The 21763-nt window shown below is 33.9% G+C and overlaps 1 protein-coding gene and 1 long non-coding RNA gene across 2 annotated transcripts; both read left to right on the plus strand.

Annotated features, from left to right (window-relative positions):
• The first annotated feature begins 5164 nt into the window (after positions 1–5164).
• Positions 5165–5917, plus strand: LOC144574891 (uncharacterized). Its single transcript, XR_013518302.1, has 3 exons — positions 5165–5296; positions 5532–5606; positions 5778–5917. It is a non-coding gene; the product is annotated as an uncharacterized LOC144574891 (long non-coding RNA).
• A 4744-nt stretch (positions 5918–10661) lies between these two features.
• On the plus strand, positions 10662–12039 carry TIM9 (Tim10/DDP family zinc finger protein). Its single transcript, XM_078325035.1, has 2 exons — positions 10662–10940; positions 11656–12039. Exons 1-2 carry the CDS (start codon positions 10846–10848, stop codon positions 11840–11842), a joined length of 282 nt encoding a protein of 93 aa, XP_078181161.1. The 5' UTR covers positions 10662–10845; the 3' UTR covers positions 11843–12039.
• Positions 12040–21763: the final 9724 nt, after the last annotated feature.

Consider the following 21763-nt stretch of genomic DNA (forward strand, 5'->3'; position numbering starts at 1 on the left):
TTATACTAACCAGTGTTCTAAATAGCATACTATTTAGAACACTACGCTATGAGATAAAAATGTGTTGTTTCTGGACCTTAAACACTACGCTATGAGATAAAAGTGTGTTGTTTCAGCTACGACCGCTATAGCGGTAATAGCGATCCATTATCTACGCTACACGCTACGTGCTATAATGCACATTATGCTACATAGGCTTTTATATAAAACCTAAACTGAAAATTAATTTTAAAGATCAATCTTTTCAATGTCCAAATTGATTTTGCTTTTAAATAGAATAAAATAGATAGTTCATTCCATGATGCATATGTTTTTTTTAATAGAACAAAATATATAGTTTATGTCATGATGCTTAGATTATTTTGAATGGAAAAAATATATATATTTTATGATATTATTAGAGATATTTTGAATAGTAATTTTGACTTTGTACTGGTTCAATATGAATATTCTAATTTCTTAATCAATTTTGTGTTACTTATTGCTCTATGAAACTTTAGATAATGTTGATAATTAGTATAAATATAAAATATATTCTTTTTAAAACAAATAACGCTATGTAGGATAGATTTTGCTATAACTACGCTATTCGCAATAGAGTTTTTTTTTAGCCTTTCCGTTATGACGCGATAATCGCTATTTAAAACCTTGATACTAACTATTTTTGCAACATTGCTTCTTTATTTTATAATTTTTTTTTCTGTTTTTTCCTTCCTTAAACAAACTTAAATTTCAAAAAAATAAAGTTACTATATGATAAATTAGTTAAGTATGTCGGTCATATATTATGACTTGTATGTTACGCGTTGTGTCAACTCACATGGCGTAACCATTCTCTAAAAAAAATAGCATAGTACAATGCTAACTGACACTGAACGACAAGAAACACAACACAATATTTAACTGTGACTACATGGCAACAATAACATAAATTTGTATCACTATTTATCCAAAAATAATTCAAATTCCCTACAATAAATTTATGTTTTACCCATAAATTGTTTTTACAACATTGTTTTTATTTTATTTTATAGTTTTTCACATTTTTTATATGTTTCATATTTTTTTCTTCCTTAAATAACTCTAAGCAAACTTAAAAATAAATAGTTATATATAACCAAATTAAACATGAGTACATGTAATTAAATATGACGAGTCAAGCTACAACGTGACTAACGTAGTGCGACAATTTTTCTCAATTTTGATCTTAATTTGCACAGTACGTGACAATTTGACTGAATCACATCATGGTACGTCATCTGAATCAGATATACCTGTGTGTGACTAATTTTGCATAATCGTTCAAATGAAAGTAGAAATAATATAAATTAGATGTCATATAAAATGGAAAAAAATATTATCTCGACAACCATTTATTTTTGTACAGTAAAAAGTGGCACAACCTAGATTTGTTTTGTTAAGGAAAAGGAAAGAATTAAAAAAAAAAAATCGAGTGACAGATAATATTAGGCCACAAATAATCTACTCGACCCAGAAGCAACACATAATAATTAATAATATCAAGGGTACGTGGCGCCACCAAAATCCATCAATTTAAAAGATGAATTTTCTAATTTTCTTATGATAAGGTATTTTATTGTCCAACTTGTCAACGATTTGCAAGTTGATAGAGTTAATAACAATATATATGACGCGTACTGTACTGTATATCTATTAATTATATTGTTCCAAACTCATTTACTAACATGCATTTTATACGTATGAGAAATTTAAAAAAGATAATTAAACTAGTTGCAGTTATCTATTCTATTAAATATTAATTATCCTATAGATGAGATGGGTATTAAGGGTATACAAATTAAGCAATAGAGTAGGACCTTGTCTTAATTATATGCGGAAGTACTCCATTGATTATTTTATTCATTTTTAAGCCTCTTGGGTAGCTAGGCCTATCGGTTGCAGGCGCAAATATTGTGAGACATATGCATGAATTTCAATGCATTATGCATATACGAATTGCGATATGTGTTATGTATATGAGGAGGGTTCAAATGCACTCAAATTTTTGTGCATCTAAATGCACCTTATCTTTCAAATCATTTTTCTTCGTTTCCGAAGTCCGAATATTCAATCCGAATCGTTAGATGTGATCTATATATTAAGATGTGCTTGGAGACCAAATTTTACATTTTTTGAAATTTTTTTACTATTTATTAAGCCACTTTGAAAATCGCTGATTTTACATTTTCTGGACCATTAGATCAGCGATTTTTCAAATTGGCTTAATAAATAATAAAAAAATTTCAAAAAATGTAAAATTTGGTCTCCAAGCACATCTTAATATATAAATCGCATCTAACGATTCGGATTGACTATTCGGACTTTAAAAATGGAGAAAAAGGATAGGGTGCATTTGGGTGCACAAAAATTTGGGTGCATTTGAACCCTCCTCGATATATATATAGACTATTAAGCCACCGTTAGATCAATAATTTTGTAAATTACTTAATAAATAGTAAACAAATTCAGAAAAATGTAAAATTTGGTCTCCAAGCACATATTAATACGGAGAACAAGATGAACGGTTCGGATCAACCGTTTAGATTTTGAAAAGTCAAATTTGGACCGTATGTATTTCGACCCATATACATTTGAATGCACATTAGTCACTCTCTCTCTCTCTCTCTATATATATATATATATAGAGGAGGGTTCAAATGCACCCTATCCTTTTTCTCCATTTTCAAAGTCCGAATAGTCAATCTGAACCGTTAGATGCGATCTATATATTAAGATGTGCTTGGAGACCAAATTTTACATTTTTTGAAATTTTTTTACTATTTATTAAGCCACTTTGAAAATCGCTGATCCAATAGTCCAGAAAATGTAAAATCAGCGATTTTCAAAGTGGCTTAATAAATAGTAAAAAAAAAATCCAAAAAATATAAAATTTGGTCTCCAAGCACATCTTAATATATAGATCTCATCTAACGGTTCGGATTAACTATTCAGACTTTGAAAACGGAGAAAAATGATTTGAAAGATAGAGTGCATTTGGGTGCATTTGAACCCTCCTCATATATATAAATGTGCGCATTTTTTAATACATGATAATTAACACATCAAAATTCGTATACTGGGATAGAATAAATATTTTTGACTTCCTCAATTATTAGCAGTGTTCAACTTAAAATACATATCGGATAAGCTAGTTAGCTAGCTAATCTAAATATTTTAAATTTTGTGCTGATGTGGCTGTAGATTTCATCTTATTATGATATAATGGTAATGCTGCATATCTACCCAAGGACAGACACAGACGAATTTGCATCCTCTGAAATATCTCATATATATATATATGTTGTGTTGCTTTCTGGAAAATCTCAATCGTTCAAATACGTTATGCACGAATCCCAAAGCTCAAATAATACTGGCTCTCTGCGCTATATCCCAATAGGCATCGGATACGTCGGTCATATAAAATATGAGATATCTCAGAGGATACGCACTCCACATAGACATCATGATGTAATTTTAAAATGTCGGATTTTTCTATGGCTTTCATGCCTTATCTCATATTTTTGTCTTTGTTTTCAAAATTCAGATAATTAATCTGAACTGCTCAAGATGATTTTTCTATTGAAATATTTGGAGACCAAATTATATATATATTTAATTTTTTTACTATTTATTTGGATAGATATAAACTCGCTATTTTTTATTGTCCGGAAACAATAATGTTGTAGTTATATAAACAAATAGTAAAATATTTTCAAAAAAATATAAAATTTAGTCTCCAAGTAAATTTTAGTATGAAAATCATGTTAAGTAGTTCAGATTTACTGTTTGAATTTCAAAAAATAGAGATAAAAAATGTAAAATAGAGTGAAACATGAGACATTTATGTTCTCTTCAATTTTAATACATATCTTTTCTATTTTATGACTATATTCAATACCACAAAATATGATAAATAAGTGAAAATACTAATGAACTATACAAGATGTATTTAATATCACAAAATATGATAAAAAATTATATATACTAGTCTTTTTTTCAAATTTATAATACTAGTTAAATTATAATATAATAATGTTGCATATTCATTACGCATTTAGACGATGAAATGTCATTTACATGATTTTACGTTTGTCAATATTTCTAAAATAGCAACTATGAACTTGTTTTACATGTATTCTTTTCCAAAGTTGCATGCTAATGTTTTATGGTTGTACCTAATTATAAACTAATGAAAAGAAAGAAGTTACATGTATCCCACTTATTGAATATAGATCTAGCTAGGCAAAATATTCAAGTATACCAATTTGGTCAATAAGACTAAATAAAATTAGGTTGAAAAAAAAAAATATGAGGAGTTGAGTCATCACCAGCTATTGAATTTTTAATAATGTCTGTGACTTAATTTAGGTTCGTGATTTATGTTTTTGTAAATCAGAAAAAATGATCAAGATTTAAGTCGTCACCACTTAAATATTTAATATTGACCTAGCTTAGGTTTGTGATTTCTTCTTTTTGTTTCAAAAAAAAAAGTTGATGATTGATCTGACCTAATTACTTGAGGTAGCAACCTAGTAAATTATAAGTTTTTTTTCTTTTTTTTATGGAAGTAAATTAGAAGTTAGAAATTAAAATTGTTACCAACTGAATGAATTAAAATTCTTTGCGCTATCTATAGCTGGGTTTTGTAAAAGGAAATTAAGAAGTCCCTTTGTTATTTTTTCTTGGGCTTGAAGTAACTTGTAATAATAAATTTGCAATAAAATAACAAAATAATTCATAAATAAATTTCAGAAAGTGACAAATGAAAAATTAACTTGCATGTTGGTATCCCGAAACTGGAGTAATATAGCAAAACAGAGCAAATCTAATAGAAAATAGAACCAAGAAATCTTGATAAAGAAATAGTCTTAAAAAAAAAGAAGACAAATTTCATTATATCATTCATTCCTCTTATATGTATTTTAATTGCTACAATAATTTAATTTTTGTCGTTGGATGAGCAGTTGAGTGCATAATTGCATATATAATCCAAGTATTTTTTTTTTTTGAGGAAATTGACCCGTAGGTTATATATAATCCAAGTATCCAACTCATCAAAAGTCGTGTCAGCACCACAAATGAAGTAGTGACACGTGGACGGTGATGTCCCACGTACCTCTTCCTTTCTGCCTATAAATACAGGCATAGTTTCCTAGCTTTTTACACAAACCAAACAAGTAAGAAATTTCCTCTTAATTAATTCTAAATCAACCTATTTAAACATGTCTTGCTCTTGTGGAAGCAACTGCTCTTGCGGCTCCAACTGCAAATGCGGGTCTGTTTATTTTATTTTATTTTAACACTCCATTTTTTCCTTAATTTTCTTGGTAAAAAAATAAATGAAAAAAAATATGATTTAGTTGAGCAAGAAATTAGGAAAATCATGACTTTTTTTTTTCCTCCCGTGAAATTAAGATGAATTAATTGCATATATGCTTCTCCCTTATATTAATTACATCTAGCAAGTAAATAAGCATTTAAGTTAGAATTTGGGTTTATATGATATGCAGGAAGAGGTCCATAGACTTGGATGAGAAGATCACGACCACAGAAACTATGATCATTGGTTTCGGTCCTGCCAAGAGGTAATCAATATTCTTCTTTTTTCTTTTTTTTTTGAATAAAAGACCTAAGCCGTAATGAAACATAAAAGTCTATTCATATTTTTCTTTATCTTTTGTTTTAATTAATTTGAAAAAATAACCATATTTTATCTTATTTTTCTTTGCTAACTAAACTAAAATTTTTAATTGTAGTGAATTTGGAGGATTTGAGATGGCAACAGAAGCAGGCGAGAACGATTGCAAGTGCGGTTCCAACTGCAGCTGCAGCTCATGCGGATGCAACAAATGATACCTTCATTATAAGCATCCAAATTCAAATATGATTGAAAGCTTCTATTAATTATCTATCTGCTGTGTGGGTATTGTGATCTGATGAATTTATGTGTGTTACTTAATTACTTAAATTAAGAGTGTGTCAAAATAAAACAAGGCTAAGATGGATTTATTGAAATGGCGTGTAGTGATAGAGAAAACGATCTTAGCCCAACTGTTTTCCATGTATTGCTACAATCAATCTATACTATTAGTTTGTTTGTACATGTATTTGTGTGTTTGAATGAATGAATGAATGAAGAATGAAGTAATGAATATTTTTACTATTATTATATAATTAAGTTTCATGGCTCTCTCTCTCTCCCACCCCCAGTTTATTAAAAAATATTCCTGAATAATACCTTTATAATTCTCATTTTTATTTCAGCACCTCATCAAATTATTCTATATACGATGAAGTGTACGAATAACGCACTATTCCTCTCATATTATTTGTGAAAATACTATTGCACAAATTTATTATTTTAATTATGAAAATAAAATATTATATCTGAACCACAAATTAGTCTTTGATTAAATTACTTGTAAATGACGAACAAGTTACTGGACTTTGAATAAAAAGATAGGAAAAATTGACCTTTCTTTCTAGAAAGAAAAAAGAAAAGAGGAAGGATAAGAACAACTGACCCCAACAAACGGTAGTATAGAATTAAGTACAACATGCTGGACGACGCTCCTTTCTTAGACCTCTTTTGGCCTTATTACTTCTAATTCAGCTGACATGAGTTTCTTAAATTGAATTAAAACTCCTCAGCTTAAATTCTTAAGATCTATTCCTTGACTAATTTGTTTTTTTTTTTGTCTCTTTAAGAATCTTTTTAGCTTCTTTTTCAAGACAACAATACCCTTATATAAGTAAGTTCTTTAGAGCCTCCTTGATCTTTTATTATTTTTTATTTATTTATTTATTCCCCTCCACCTCACACGGGTAGAGTGCGTCTCTATTTCATATTTTGTGTGACCGACATATTCGGTGCCTATTCGGGGGTGACGTAGGGGCCAGTATTATTTGAGCTTTGAGATTTGCATAGAACGTACTACAACAGTTGAGATTTTTAAAAAATGAAGCGTCTAATTGTCCATAATTTTTTGTTCACAGTTTGTTCACAAAAAATTGTCATTTGACTTGCGTCAATCTTGTAAAATTACTAATTCAATCCTGTAATTTGTATAACAAATCTTACAAAAAACACACTTTAAGTTTCTAACATTCAGCGGGATCACTTTGTATACTTGCAACTTGCACAACTTGCCAAACTAATTGTACTTAATGCGGGACCACTTGATGTACTTCTCTAACTTATAGTTAATGACAATTTTAAAACCTTCTAGAACATTTTAAAATTAAACCACTTATCAAACTTGCAGTTTTTTCAAAATAATCCCTTATCAAACTTGCAGTTTTTTCAAAATAATCCCGGAAATTATACAAAATTAATTTTTTTGAATACAATTTTCTTTTTCAAAAATTAAAATTATTTTTATTTTTTTTGAAAAAAAATTCATAATTTTTTTCTTTAATTATTAATATTTATATATGCATCTATATCCTATAAATTAAAACTACACATACTGTAAAACATAAATATGCAAACTATAAAACTTCAATAGTGTAAAATTTTCAAATGTAAACTATAAAACTAACAGATGCAAACTATAAAACTATAAATCTGAAACCTAAAACACTATAAAATTGAGATAAACACACTGCAAAATTTAATACTATAAATTTAAAAGATGTAAACAGTAAAACACACAGATGCAAACTATAAATCATCAATAACATCAAATATTCACAACCACATTGTTAAACATTAGTAACTGTTCACAAGATGAATACTATAAAATCACAAGATAAATACTGTAAATTTAACATGGTAAATACTGTAAAATGACAAGATCAATACTTCATATCGCCTCTCTATCATCTCTTTCCTCCAGATTTTAACAAAATGAATACTGTAAAATTACAAGATCAATATTGTAAAATTAACAGGGTGAATACTGTAAAATGACAAGATCACTACTCCATTTCGCCTTTCTATCATCTCTTTCCTCCATATTTCCACAAGATGAATACTGTAAAATTACAAAATAAATACTGTAAAATTAACAGAGTGAATACTGTAAAATGACAAGATCAATACTCCATATCATCTTTCTATTATCTCTTTCCTCCAGATTTCCACAAGATGAATACTGTAAAATTAACGGGGAAATACTGTAAAATTAACAGATCAATACTCCATATCGCCTCTCTATCATCTCTTTCCTCTAAATTTTCACAAGATGAATACTGTAAAATTAACAGGAAAAATACTATAAAATTAATAGATCAATACTCCATATCACCTCTCTATGTTGCTCCATGCCTACGGCTCCATTAGCATTGAGATCGTCCAGATCTGTTGCTCCTCTCCTTCTTCTACTGGTTTCGTGATGGAGACTTCGGATAAGTCAAAATCGTAGAGATCTCGAAAGAAAAGGCAATGTTCTGCTTAAAATGTTCATTAGAGGTAATTTATGAAGATTAAAATCAGAAAGAGAAGGAAAAAGAAGCACCTCTAGGACAATGAAAAAGAAAAGCGTCTATTGCCTCTTTCATTATGATCAAGAAGGGTCAGCGGTTGCCCCCTTCCTCTGCCATGGGGTCGTCGCAAGGGAGCAGGGGTGAGGCTATGCGGGGTGAGTCCGAGCGGAGGCGCGATCGAGATCGTTTGAGGCAGATTGTCTAATAGGAGATTTGACAGAGAGGGTTGAAAAGAGAGAGTGTGCAGGGAGAGGCCGCTAAGGAGGCGGTTCGGGCCGATCGATTGTCGGATCTGTCTCCTGGATCAAGTTTGCCGGTGCTGTTGCGAGGTTCAAGTGGCCGAATTGAAGATGGCGAGCAAGGAGAAAAGAAAGAGAGAGAGAGGGAGAGAGGATGAAACTGACAGTGGTCGTGATTTTATATTTTGTCAAATTAGAAAGAGAAAGATTTTCGTTAAAAACAGTTAGATGTGATTGGATAAAGTACTGTGGATAAATCGTGAATAAAAGACTGTGAATCATAACCTTTTCTCTTCCAAAAAGTCACGCAAAATATGAGATATCTTAGGGGATGCGAATTCCTCTTGGCTCGCCCGTACGGAGAAAAAAAATGTCTTCTCTTTGATGGTCGATTCTCTGTTGATCATGAGTTTGAAAATCCGATGTGACATATAACTTTTGTTCTTTTTTTTATTTTATTTAAGCCAGTAGTTACTCACACAATTAGTAGCGGATTCAAAAAGAGTAAGGAGTTGGCAAGTGCCTTCCTCTAGATTCAAATTTTTTTTAGACTCAATGTTATTTTATACATGTACCTAGTCCTGAATGTAAATCACGGTCCAATAAAAAACAATTGTGCGGAAAAAGAAGTCAGATTCGTGTAAAGAAAGAAAAAAAAAACGCAGTCCGACTCGCTACTCCACTTAAAAAAATCGTTGATTTGTTAGGAGAAAAAAGAGGTCCGCTACTATATGTACAATGTCAAGATTAGTCACATCGTAACTTGGATCATGTCTTTTCGTGCCGTCATCAAATTTGGAAGGACGTGTATGGTCACAACATGTTAATTACAGTAGCGATGGCATGCCGTGACCAGACGTATCCAAACGTGACCAGTCACATTTAACTTTTTTTTTTTCATAATTTAGGTTAGTTTATTTAATATTCATCATTCGATCAAGATATAATGGTCTTAATTACACGTGACCATGTGACGTGGCCAAATATTTTGCATGACGTGCTTTGTCGTGTTAAATTTTCAAAAAATAGCCACTTCATGTGGATGATCACGACACATAATCGGTACATGTGCCATGATGGAACCGTGTTGTGCCATGACGTATCTAGTCGTACCATAACTTTTTTAGATCTCTATCCACTACATTTCGATTCATCAGAAGAAAAAAAAAAATTTGTCAATATTTTGCGCCTATACCTAACCTAAATTCTAGATCCATTCATGCATGTATGTACGTACACAACACACGCACGACTTAAACCCAGATTCTCCTGTGGAAAAACTGATGCTTTATCCATCTGATGTACGCAGTGTTGGCATATAACTTCCACTTGAAATGATCTCTCATGCAAGAATGAAGCCTATAGCTAAAGAAGTACTGGTACATGAATGAGTGCTAGAATAGCTAGAATAATATTATAATGGATGGTACACTATTTTTTCACATAGTATAATATTTCTAATGCCCAACAATATATCATGGTTTGGGTCGAAAAATATGTTACGTTGCTTAATTTTACTTTATCTTAAGTTTTGAATTTTTTTTGTTTTATTAATTTATTGGTCATTTTTTTTTTATTGCTCCAAATAGTAAACTGTACTATAACTAGCTCTCTTATCCGTTTTATATGATAAAAGTTAATAACAACAACGTGAACAACAAATTAATTTTTACATATTACGATATATATTTTTATTTACATCAAATCTTGTTCCTTACATTTTCCTGAAAAGTTTCTCGTAAGACCAGCAGTCAATGCGTACCCGTTAAGTCGTACCCATAGTTCTAGAATGAAATGCAAATGAAACGAATCTTATCTCTTCCCCTAATTTAAGTAGGAAAACTATAACGAGGGGAAGTACATGATTGATTGATTGATTGCACAGTTGGATAAGTAACATCGTAGATACAGTTGAATTGCATGTCCAGCCCATATCGGCCCAGCCCAATACATAAAACACAACACAAGTAGATCGATCCTCAGTACTTGCATACATTCTAAAACCCTAGTCGCCTAGTCGCCTGGCCTGTTTTCTTTTATCTGAGAATTCAGAGTAGATCCACCGGAGGCGAGGCGACGGAGAGAAAGCGAGTACTTCTCCAACCTACTAGGGTTAGAGGATTAGGGTTAGCCGAGAGAGAGAGAAGAAGAAGAAGAAATGGACAAGAGCATGCTCGGCGATCTGGACGGGATGCCCGAGGAGGATAAGCTTCGCATGGCCTCCATGATCGATCAGCTCCAGCTTCGCGACAGGTCTGTCTTTCTCTTTCTCTCATACCTGATTTTCGCATCCTCAATTTTATCACATCACATACAAACCAATTAATTTGTACGATTATTCAATCCGGTAGTGTCTACCTTAATTGCTTGAATATATCTTCTTGATAATTATCTCCATTAGTTGTCTGCCCTAGTGGCAACACTTGAGTTAAGCATGTTACACAACGAATTGTTGTTTTTCCTGTCATATTTAGTTGACTGTACCCTCTCTCAATCCTCTTGAAGATCTGTTAATTTCACCTATTAGTGTCTACAAGCATCATTCTTTGTTACAATATGTTATTTTGTTATAATATAAGTAGGATAATTTCAATAGAAGTTGCTTTGCAATCCTAGCACTATTTCTTAAATCAACTAAAAATTATTTTGCAATAGTACCGCAAGGGTGTTATTTGGCCTTTGGACTGTTTAGGTATCCAATTTTTATGAATTTAAGCTTGATTGTACACTCCATCACAGATTCTTCTGTACAGATTGCTTCATTAACTACCGTCTGTATCAACTTCATGAAATCAAGCATGATTTTTGTATCCATGAATTTCATATCATCTTGTAGACGAAATCCTAATAAAATAGTTCATCACTTTTTAACATCTGTACATCTTCATCCAATTCACGACTGATACTTGTGCATAATAATTATGTTAACTTCACATAATTTCTTTGTTTTATTCAATGAAAATGACAGCTTGAGGATGTACAACTCGCTGGTGGAGAGGTGCTTCACTGACTGTGTGGATACATTTAGGCGCAAAACCCTTGACAAGCAGGAGGAGACATGCGTCAAGCGCTGTGCTGAAAAGTTTTTGAAACACTCCATGCGTGTCGGCATGCGTTTCGCAGAGCTCAACCAAGGAGCAGCCACCTCTGACTAATTTTTTTTTTTTTCTATTTACCTATTTAAATGAGATTCCAGTTTGAGACGGTTTGTTTACAGACCAAATTCTAGTTACAGGTGCTATTGCTTATAATAAGGTTTTGATTAGTTCACATGGGAATGACATTGATCCCTGAGTATTTTGTGTACCTTTGGCTGCTCCAGTTTTTCATATGTCATTTCTTTTTGTCTTTACTTCATGTGATTTAGTTTAAAATGGTTTTTTTATTTTTTTATTTTGCGTAAAGAAGTCTTATCTGATTGCATGTATAATTTTTAGACTGAATAAAATAAACAAACAACAACAGCCAATAACAACCAATTCTCTAATCTCAAACAAGTCAGGATATGTTACAAATGAAACCCAATCATAGTCACAAGATGAAGTAGATAGTAATAAAATAATAAAATAAAAATAATAATACTAATAATATATTAACTACATTATGCCTACATTATAGATTGTAGGTCTCAAAGTCCTAAGCTCTACATCTAGGGGTGAAAAAGGATCGAATACAAATCAAATAGTGATAAAACAATATTTGTATCAGGTTTTATTTTTTGGATACGGATTTGGATACGGATACGAATCAAATATTATTCATATACGAATACGGATTGGATATTAATTGAATACGGATCGAATATTAATTGGATACGAATACGGATCGGTTTTTAATCGGATATAATTTAAATTCTTAATTTGGATATTATAACAAAATTAATATATTATATAAATAATTGATGATAAGGTTAATGTATAGAAAAAAATGATTGCTAAATAATATTTGCCTACTTTTGATCTGTGAGTTATGATTCAAGTGAAAAAGAGAAATATTTGAAGAAATAAAAATTCAAAAAATTTCAAAATTGATTAATTACGATAAATCATAGTTTACGATAAATTAAAATCAAGATTTAATAGATAACTAATAATTTCAAACCATTTAGAACTTCTTAGAAAAAATAAATTAAAATCACAACTTTTAACTTTTGAGATTAATGAATTACATAATATCATTTAAACTAAAATGAACATTGTCATTAACATTTAAACAAGATATAACATCAGTGGAGTGAATTAAATTTTTTAATTGTAAAACAAGTATCCACATTTAGAATCAGAACAAAACTAATTAACTAATGTATCATTAATAAAAATATTTGACCCATCACAAACAATAAATTACATCAAAACTCAATTAATTAAATGAGAAAATAATTAAAAAAATAAAATGATTATTAGCATTTTTGAAGAATTATTATGAATTTTTAAACCTAAGATTTAACTTAAACAAAGAAATGAAAATTTAAGATGTTGTTTGAATGACAATGGGGTCTTATGGCATAATCCCTCACTCATGGATGACCACATAGATTCCACCTCTTTCTTCTCTTCTCTTTTATTTCTATTATAGGCATACCCCACCGGAATCTGGATATCCAAAAAATTATCCGATTATCCAAAAAATATATCTGAAAATTGAAAAATTCGGATATCCAAAAAATCAACATATTTGTATCCGCTTTTGAAATTAAAATTGAATTTGTATTTGTATCCAGATAAATCATATCTGTATCCAACTATCCAAATCCAAAAAATTTGGATACGGATCCGAATTTGGTTGGATAATATCCGACCCGTTTTCACCCCTATCTACATTATTGATCCTAAATCTCTAGTCGTATATCCGAAAGCCTATACTACCTCTAGACACGTCTACACATATTTCCTCAGTCATAGTCCTAGTACGTGAATTGTTAATTTTTACATGCTCCTATTCGAGGCTAAACATAGATTAATGTGTAACTTGTGTTAGAACTAATATATTGGTGTAATGAGGATTTTACGGAATGTAATATGAGGTATGTTTCATTACCTTGTTTGGTTCATGTATAACTATCGCTTTAGCATTCCAGAGAATGTACCATTATCATATTTGATTTGAACATGGCTATTGCAATATCTTTCGAGACATATATTCGCTACTTTTAATTTATTCACGAAATATTGTTCAAAAGTTCTTATTTAATTCACATAAATATAAGATGAACAAATCAAATCATTTAATCAATCGAATTAAAAATTTATCCAAATAATACAGTTAATTCTAAAACACTTTGTATTTTGTTGACTGATGAATCTTAACGAGCCGATCAATAATGATGGCATGAAGAATGAAAAGCTCGAGTTAACCATGTTAAGTTTCAAGACATCTGATGACTTGATCAAGGGAACACGTGCTTTTTTCTCACAGAAATGTTATGGTTTATCAATTCGTAGCTCGAGAAAAGATAAGTATATAATTTTGGGGTGTGAAGAGGTGGTTGTTATCGAGACCAACATAATGTTTTGATAGAACAAAGAAAAAGAACAACCACAAGCCGTTAAAGGAAAATGATAAGATAATGAGTTATAGATGATTGAAATAAAGAACTACTTACACAATCATGAAGCTTCGGTTGATGTAACCGGACATCCGATAAGTTGTAGGCTATTGCGCCATATGCTGGTTCCTTGTGAGATATGAAGATAAAATCCATAAGCTTAGGGCCGAAGATCGTTCCACATTCTTTCACAAGGCCACGTCGCTCATAAGTTGGTCTCATGTGAAAGTGTGTGATGCTGGGCTTGGCATGTAACCAAGTCCAAAGGCGGGCTCTCCTCTCCTAAGTGGAGTGTTCAATCTCCGTATTATCCGCGGGACCCCGTCGCCCATAAGATAGTCACCACCGAAATACGATGCCAGGTAACACCGAGGACCCCATCGCGTCATATGCTGGTCCCCAATGAAATATGAAGGCGATTCCCCAAGCCCAATGCCGGAAGACGCATAAACCTATAAAATCACTACCAGGTCAAGAGATTTGGTCGCTTAGAACCCGACTGAAGAAACTCGAAAGACTCGGTAGAATTTGAGCTGAATAAAAATATTTGGTCGCTTAGAACCCAATCAAAGAAAACTTAGAAGGCTCAAACCAAAAGCAAATACAAGCAAACATAAAACCAAATCCAAACCATAATTTGGTACGCCAAGATGGGCTCGATGGCATACACTCCACAATGTAACAAGTAAAACAAAAAACATGACCTAAATACAGATGCCTAAGCATGAGCTGTGCCAGGAGTAGTAGCCAAACATGGAGCAACAGTCACAAAACTCTCCTGAGGATGTCATGTGGCCTCTCCTCCCTCTACAGTGGGCAATCATGCCCCAAGTTGACCTGATCCTGCAAACATGACAAAGGGTTAGGGGAAAACAAATCATGTAAAGCCCTTAAAGTAAAGCCAAATGAATCCAAACCTCCAGCAATGCAAGTGCTAGCGCTAGTTCGCCCTCTTCTCCTCTTGCGGCCAGTCTTCTCAGAAGGCGGGTTTGAACGCTGCAAAGCCCTAACATGGATCCCCAATGATGTAAGCACTCCTCCCACTGGATCACGGAGTGCTAAGACAAATGTCAAATGACACAAGTCAGCAACACTAAATTAAAGTAAATGCTGCAAAAAATCAAAATCAAGAAAAAAATACCGGCTCTGGAAGACTCTGGGGCTAAAGGCTCAAAGAAGCGACTATCTCGGCTCTGTATGCCCGGCACTATATCAATTGGAGGAACAGTCCTCGGGCCAACATGATAAGTCGGCCCAAGCAAAACCTCTCTCATTCAGTGCTCCAAGTACCGCATATAGCAGGGTTGCACCATATCTTTGAACCATCTCTCATACCTAGTGGTGAAAGCAACATATATATGAGGTCAGGGCATACCAAATCTAGCCTGGGTCTCTACCTGAAAGAAAAAAGACCAACACCTGACTGCACCTGCTAAATTAGCATGAATGTCATTCGCTAAAGGGACATCAGCAAGAATGCAATGGTCTAAATCAAACTGATGCGCGCAGCGTGGGGCATATATGGCTCCAGAACCACACAGTCACCCAATCTCAAAGGTAAAAGGCCGTAGCGCAAACTGATGAAAAATCCTAACTCAGGGGAACCCAATATCAATCTCCTGTGATGCCCACCATCAGGACCTCCGTCAAATAAGATCAAATCCTCAGACTGCTCCTCACAACAAGAATGATGATGTGCAGTGGAAAGTCTGAGACAATCTCCACTATGATAAATGAGTGCATGCACCTGCTGAGCTAGGATGCGAATAGCTCTCACTCCTACAATCTCTATCAAAATGGGCAAGCCGCTTAACAAAATGTCACCAACAACCGATGAATATAATGGTATGGAATCACCTCATCGCAGAAGGAAGGGTCACATGATATCGAGACCACCCACATGCACTTCTAGAGTAACGCCAATGAAATCAAATCTCCCCGCGCCAACCACTGGCCATGACAAATGTACCCGGCCCGATAATGCCCTCAGGTCAGCTAGGAATGACAAAATACCAAAGCCACCATGCCAAGAAAGCGGTCAATACAGTCTCTCGCCATGCGATCCTGTGACGACCATAGCATGATGGAAAAGCCACTCCAACATGGAAAATCCTCTCCCTCGGTACACTAAAAGGGACAAAAGGACGAGCAAATACCAGGCAAGGATGCCTGATTCGATCAGTGAAATGGCTGATCCAAACTAAGAATGTCACATCCCCAACTATAGAAAGACAACGATAATGTTGTCCTAGGGTTGTAAATGTCCTATTAACTTGCCATATGGAGACACTACTAGAGTGTTCAAAACACCTTCAATTGTAGTGTTGTATTACGGTTGCAAATATCTTATGATCTTGTCATATGGAGACACCACTAGAGTGCTCCAAACACCTTCAATTGGAGTGTTGTTTTAGGGTTGTAAATGCCATATTATCTATCCATCTGGAGACACTACTAGAGTGCTCCAAACACCTTCAATTGAAGTGTTGTATTAGGGTTCTAAAGTCCCTATTATCTTGCTATCTGAAGACATTACTAGAAGCTCCAATCACCATCAATTGGAGTGTTGTATTGGGGTTGTAAATGCCATATTATCTAGCTATATAGAGTCACTACTGGAGTGCTCCAAACACCTTCAATTTGAGCGTTGTATTAGAGTTGTAAATGCCCTATAATCATACCATCTAGAGACACTACTAGAGTGCTCCAAACACCTTCGATTGAAATGTTGTATTAGGGTTGTAAATGCCTTATTATCTTGCCATATAGAGACACCACAAGAGTGCTCCAAACACCTTAAATTCAAGTGTTGAATTAGGATTGTAAATGCCTTATTATCTTAACTTCTGGAGACATAACTAGAGTGCTCCAAACACCTTCAATTCAAGTGTTTTTTTTGGTTTGTACATGCCTAATTATCATGCCATTTGGAGACACTACTAGAGTGCTCCAAACACCTTCAATTGGAGTGTTGTATTTGAGTTGTAAATCCCCTATAATCTCGCTATCTGAAGACATTACTAGAGTGCTCCAATCACCTTCAATTGGAGTGTTATTTTTGGGTTGTAAATGCCCTATAATCTTGCCATCTGTAGACATTACTAGCGGGCTCCAATCATCTTTAATTGGAGTGTTGTATTTGGGTTGTAAATGCCCTATTATCTTGCTATATAGAGTCACTACTAGAGTGCTCCAAACACGTTCAATTGGAATGTTGTATTAGCGCGGTAAATGCCCTATTATCTTGCTATAGAGTCTCTACTAGAGTGCTCCAAATACATTCAATTGGAGTATTGAATTAGGGTTGTAAATGCCATATTATCCTGCCATCAGGAGACACCACTAGAGTGCTCCAAACACCTTCAGTTGGAGTGTTTTTATTAGGGATGTAAATGCCCTATTATCTTGTCATATGGAGACACGACTAGAGTGCTCCTAACACCTTCAATTGGAGTGTTGTATTAGGGTTGTAAATGCCCTCTAATCTTGCTATACATTGTCACTACTAGAGTGTTCTAAACACCTTCAATTGGAGTATTGTTTTAGGGTTGTAAATGTCATATTATGTTGTTGTATGGAGACACAACTATAGTGCTCCAAAAACCTTCAATTTGAGTATTGTATTATGGAGAGACATGACTAGAGTGCTCCCAACACCTTCAATTGGAGTGTCGTATTAGGGTTGTAAATGCCTGGTTATCTTGTTTCAAACACATTCAATTAGAGAATTATTTTAGGGTTGTAAATGCCATATTATCTTGTCGTATGGAGACACTACTAGAGTGCTCCAAAGACATTCAATTTGAGTGTTGTATTAGGGTTGTAAATGCCATATTATCTTTCCACCTAGATACATTACTAGAGTGCTCGTAACACCTTCAATTGAAGTGTTGTATTAGGGTTGTAAATGGCGTATTGTCTTGCCAGATAGAAATACAACTAGAGTGCTCCTAACACCTTCGATTGGAGTGTTGTATTAGGGTTGTAAATGCCCTATTAACTTGCTATATAGAAACACAACTAGAGTGCTCCTAACAACTTCAATTGGAGTGTTGTATTAGGGTTCTAAATGCCCTATTATCTTGTTATATGGAGACACGACTAGAGTGTTCCCAACACCTTCAATTGGAGTGTTGTATTAGGGTTATTCTTGATATACATAGTCACCACTAGAGTGCTACAAACACCTTCAATTAGAGAATTGTTTTAGGGTTGTAAATGCCATATTATCTTGTCGTATGGAGACACTACTAGAATGCTCCAAAGACATTCAATTTGAGTGTTGTATTAGGGTTGTAAATGCCATATTATCTTTCCACCTAGATACACTACTAGAGTGCTCGTAACACCTTCAATTGAAGTGTTGTATTAGGGTTGTGAATGCCTTATTTTCTTGCCAAATAGAAACACAACTAGAGTGCTCCTAACACCTTCGATTGGAGTGTTATATTAGGGTTGTAAATGCCCTATTAACTTGCCATATAGAAACACAACTACAGGGCTCCTAACAACTTCAATTGGAGTGTTGTATTAGGGTTGTAAATGCCCTATTATCATGCCACCTGGAGACACTACTAGAATGCTCCTAACAACTTCAATTGGAGTGTTGTATTAGGGTTGTAAATGCCCTATTATCTTGTCATATGAAGACATTACTAGAGTGCTCAAATCACCGTCAATTGCAGTGTTGTATTTGAGTTGTAAATGCCCAATTATCTTGCTATATAGAGTCACTACTACAGTGCTCCAAAAACGTTCAATTGGAGTGTTGTATTAAGGATGGAAACGCCATATTATCTTGCTATCTGGATACACTACTAGAGTGCTCCAAACACCTTCAATTGGAGTGTTGTATTAGGGTTGTAAATGCCCCATTATATTGCTATATAGAGTCACTACTAGGGTGCTCAAAACAGCTTCAATTTGAGTGTTGTATTAGGGTTGTATATGCCCTATTATCTTCCTATCTGGAGACACCACAAGAGTGCTTTAAACACCTTCAATTGAAGTGTTGTATTAGGGTTGTAAATTCCTTATTATCTTACCATATAGAGTTACTACTAGAGTGATCCAAACACCATCCAATGGAGTGTTGTATTTGGGTTGTAAATGCCCTATTATCATGCTATAGAGTCACTACTAGAGTGCTCCAAACACGTTCAATTGGAGGGTTGTGTTAGGGTTCTAAATGCCCTACTATCTTGCTATTTGGAGACACCTCTAGAGTGCTCGAAACACCTTCAATTAAAGTGTTGTATTAGAGTTGTAAATTCCTTATTATCTTGCCATATAGAGTCACAACTAGAGTGCTCCAAACACCTTCCATTGGAGTGTTGTATTTGGGTTGTAAATGCCCAATTATCATCATAGAGTCACAACTATAGTGCTCCAAACACGTTCAATTTGAGTGTTCTATTAGGGTTGGAAATGCCCTATTATCTTGTTATCTGGAGATACTACTAGAGTGCTCCAAACACCTTCAATTGGAGTATTGTTTTAGGATTGTGAATGCCCTATTATCTTGCTATACAGAGTCAGTACTAGAGTGCTCCAAACACCATCAATTTGAATGTTATATTAGGGTTGTATATGCCATATTATCTTGCTATCTGGAGACACCACTAGAGTGCTCCAAACAACTTCAATTGAAGTGTTGTGTTGGGTTATAAATGCCCTATTATCTAGTCATATAAAGACACCACTAGAGTTCTCCAAACACGTTCAATTAGAGTGTGGTATTGGGGTTGTAAATTCATTATTATCTTGTCATATAGCGTCACTACAAGAGTGCTCCAAACACCATCCATTGGAGTGTTGTATTTGGGTTGTAATTGCCCTATTATCATGCTATATATATTCACTACTAGAATGCTCCAAATACCTTCAATTGGAGTGTTGTATTAGGGTTGTAAATGCCGTATAATTTTGCCATATAGAGTCACTAGGAGAGTGTTCCAAACACCTTCCATTGGAGCGTTGTATTTGGGTTGTAAATGCCCTATTATCATGCTTTATAAAGTCACTACTAGAGTGCTCCAAACACGTTCTATTGGAGTGATGTATTAGGGTTGTAAATGCCCTATTATCCTGCTATCTGGAGACGCTATTAAAGTCCTCCAAACACCTTCAATTGGAGTGTTGTATTAGGGTTGTAAATGCCCTATTATTTTTCTATATAGAGGCTCTAATAGAGCTCCAAAAAACGTTCAATTGGAGTGTTGTATTTGCATTGTAAATGCCCTATTATCTTTCTATACAGAGTCTCTACAAGAGTTCTCCAAACACATTCAATTTGAGTGTTCAATTAGGGTTGTAAATGCCATATTATCTTGCCTTCAGGACACACCACTAGAGTGCTCCAAAGACCTTCAGTTGGAGTGTTTTATTAGGGTTGTAAACACCCTATTATCTTGTCATATAAAGACATTACAAGAGTGATATAATAGGGTTGTAAATGCCCTATTATCTTTCCATCTATATACACATCTAGAGTGCTCCTCACACCTTCAATTGGAGTGTTGTATTAGGGTTGTAAATGCCCTATTATGTTGCCATCTGGAGACACCACTAGAGTGCTCAAAATACCTTCAATTGTAGTATTGTATCAGGATTGTAAATGCCATATTATTTTGTCATATAGAGTCACTAGGAGAGTGCTCCAAACACCTTCCATTGGATTGCTCTATTTAGGTTGCAAAAGCCCTATTATCATGCTATATATAGTCACTACTAGAGTGCTCCGGACACCTTCAATTTGGGTGTTGTATTAGGGTTGTATATGCCCTATTATCAAGCCATTTGGAGACACCACCAGAGTTCTCCAAACACTTTCAATTAGTGTGTTATACTAGCGTTGTAAATGTCATATTATCTCGTTATATAAAGTCTCTACTAGAGTCCTCACAACACCTTCAATTGGAGTGTTCTATGAGGGTTGTAAATGCCCTATTATCTTGCTATACAGAGTCAGTACTAGAGTGCTCCAAACACCATCAATTGGAGTATTGTTTTAGGGTTGTAAATGTCACATTATCTTGCCATCTTGAGGCACTACCAGAGTGCTCCCAAGACCTTCAATTGAAGTGTTGTATTAGGGTTGTAAATGCCCTATTATCTTACCATATATAAACACAACTAGAGAGCTCCTAACACCTTCAATTGGAGTGTTGTATTAGGGTTGTAAATGCCCTGTTATCTTGTCATTTGGAGACACCACTAGAGTGCTCCAAATACCTTCAATTGGAGTGTTGTATCAGGGTTGTAAATGCCGTTTTATTTTGCCATATAGAGTCACTAGGAGAGTGTTCCAAACACCTTCCATTGGAGTGTTGTATTTGGGTTGTAAAGGCCCTATTATCATGCTATATAGAGTCACTACTAGAGTGCTCCAAACACGTTCTATTGGAGTGATGTATTAGGGTTGTAAATGCCCTATTATTTTGCTATATAGTGTCTCTAATATAGTGCTACAAAAAACGTTCAATTGGAGTATTGTATTTGCGTTGTAAATTCTCTATTATCTTGCTATATA

This window comes from Carex rostrata, chromosome 23, assembly GCF_964058835.1.
Source record: "Carex rostrata chromosome 23, lpCarRost1.2, whole genome shotgun sequence".
Lineage (NCBI taxonomy): Eukaryota > Viridiplantae > Streptophyta > Magnoliopsida > Poales > Cyperaceae > Carex > Carex rostrata.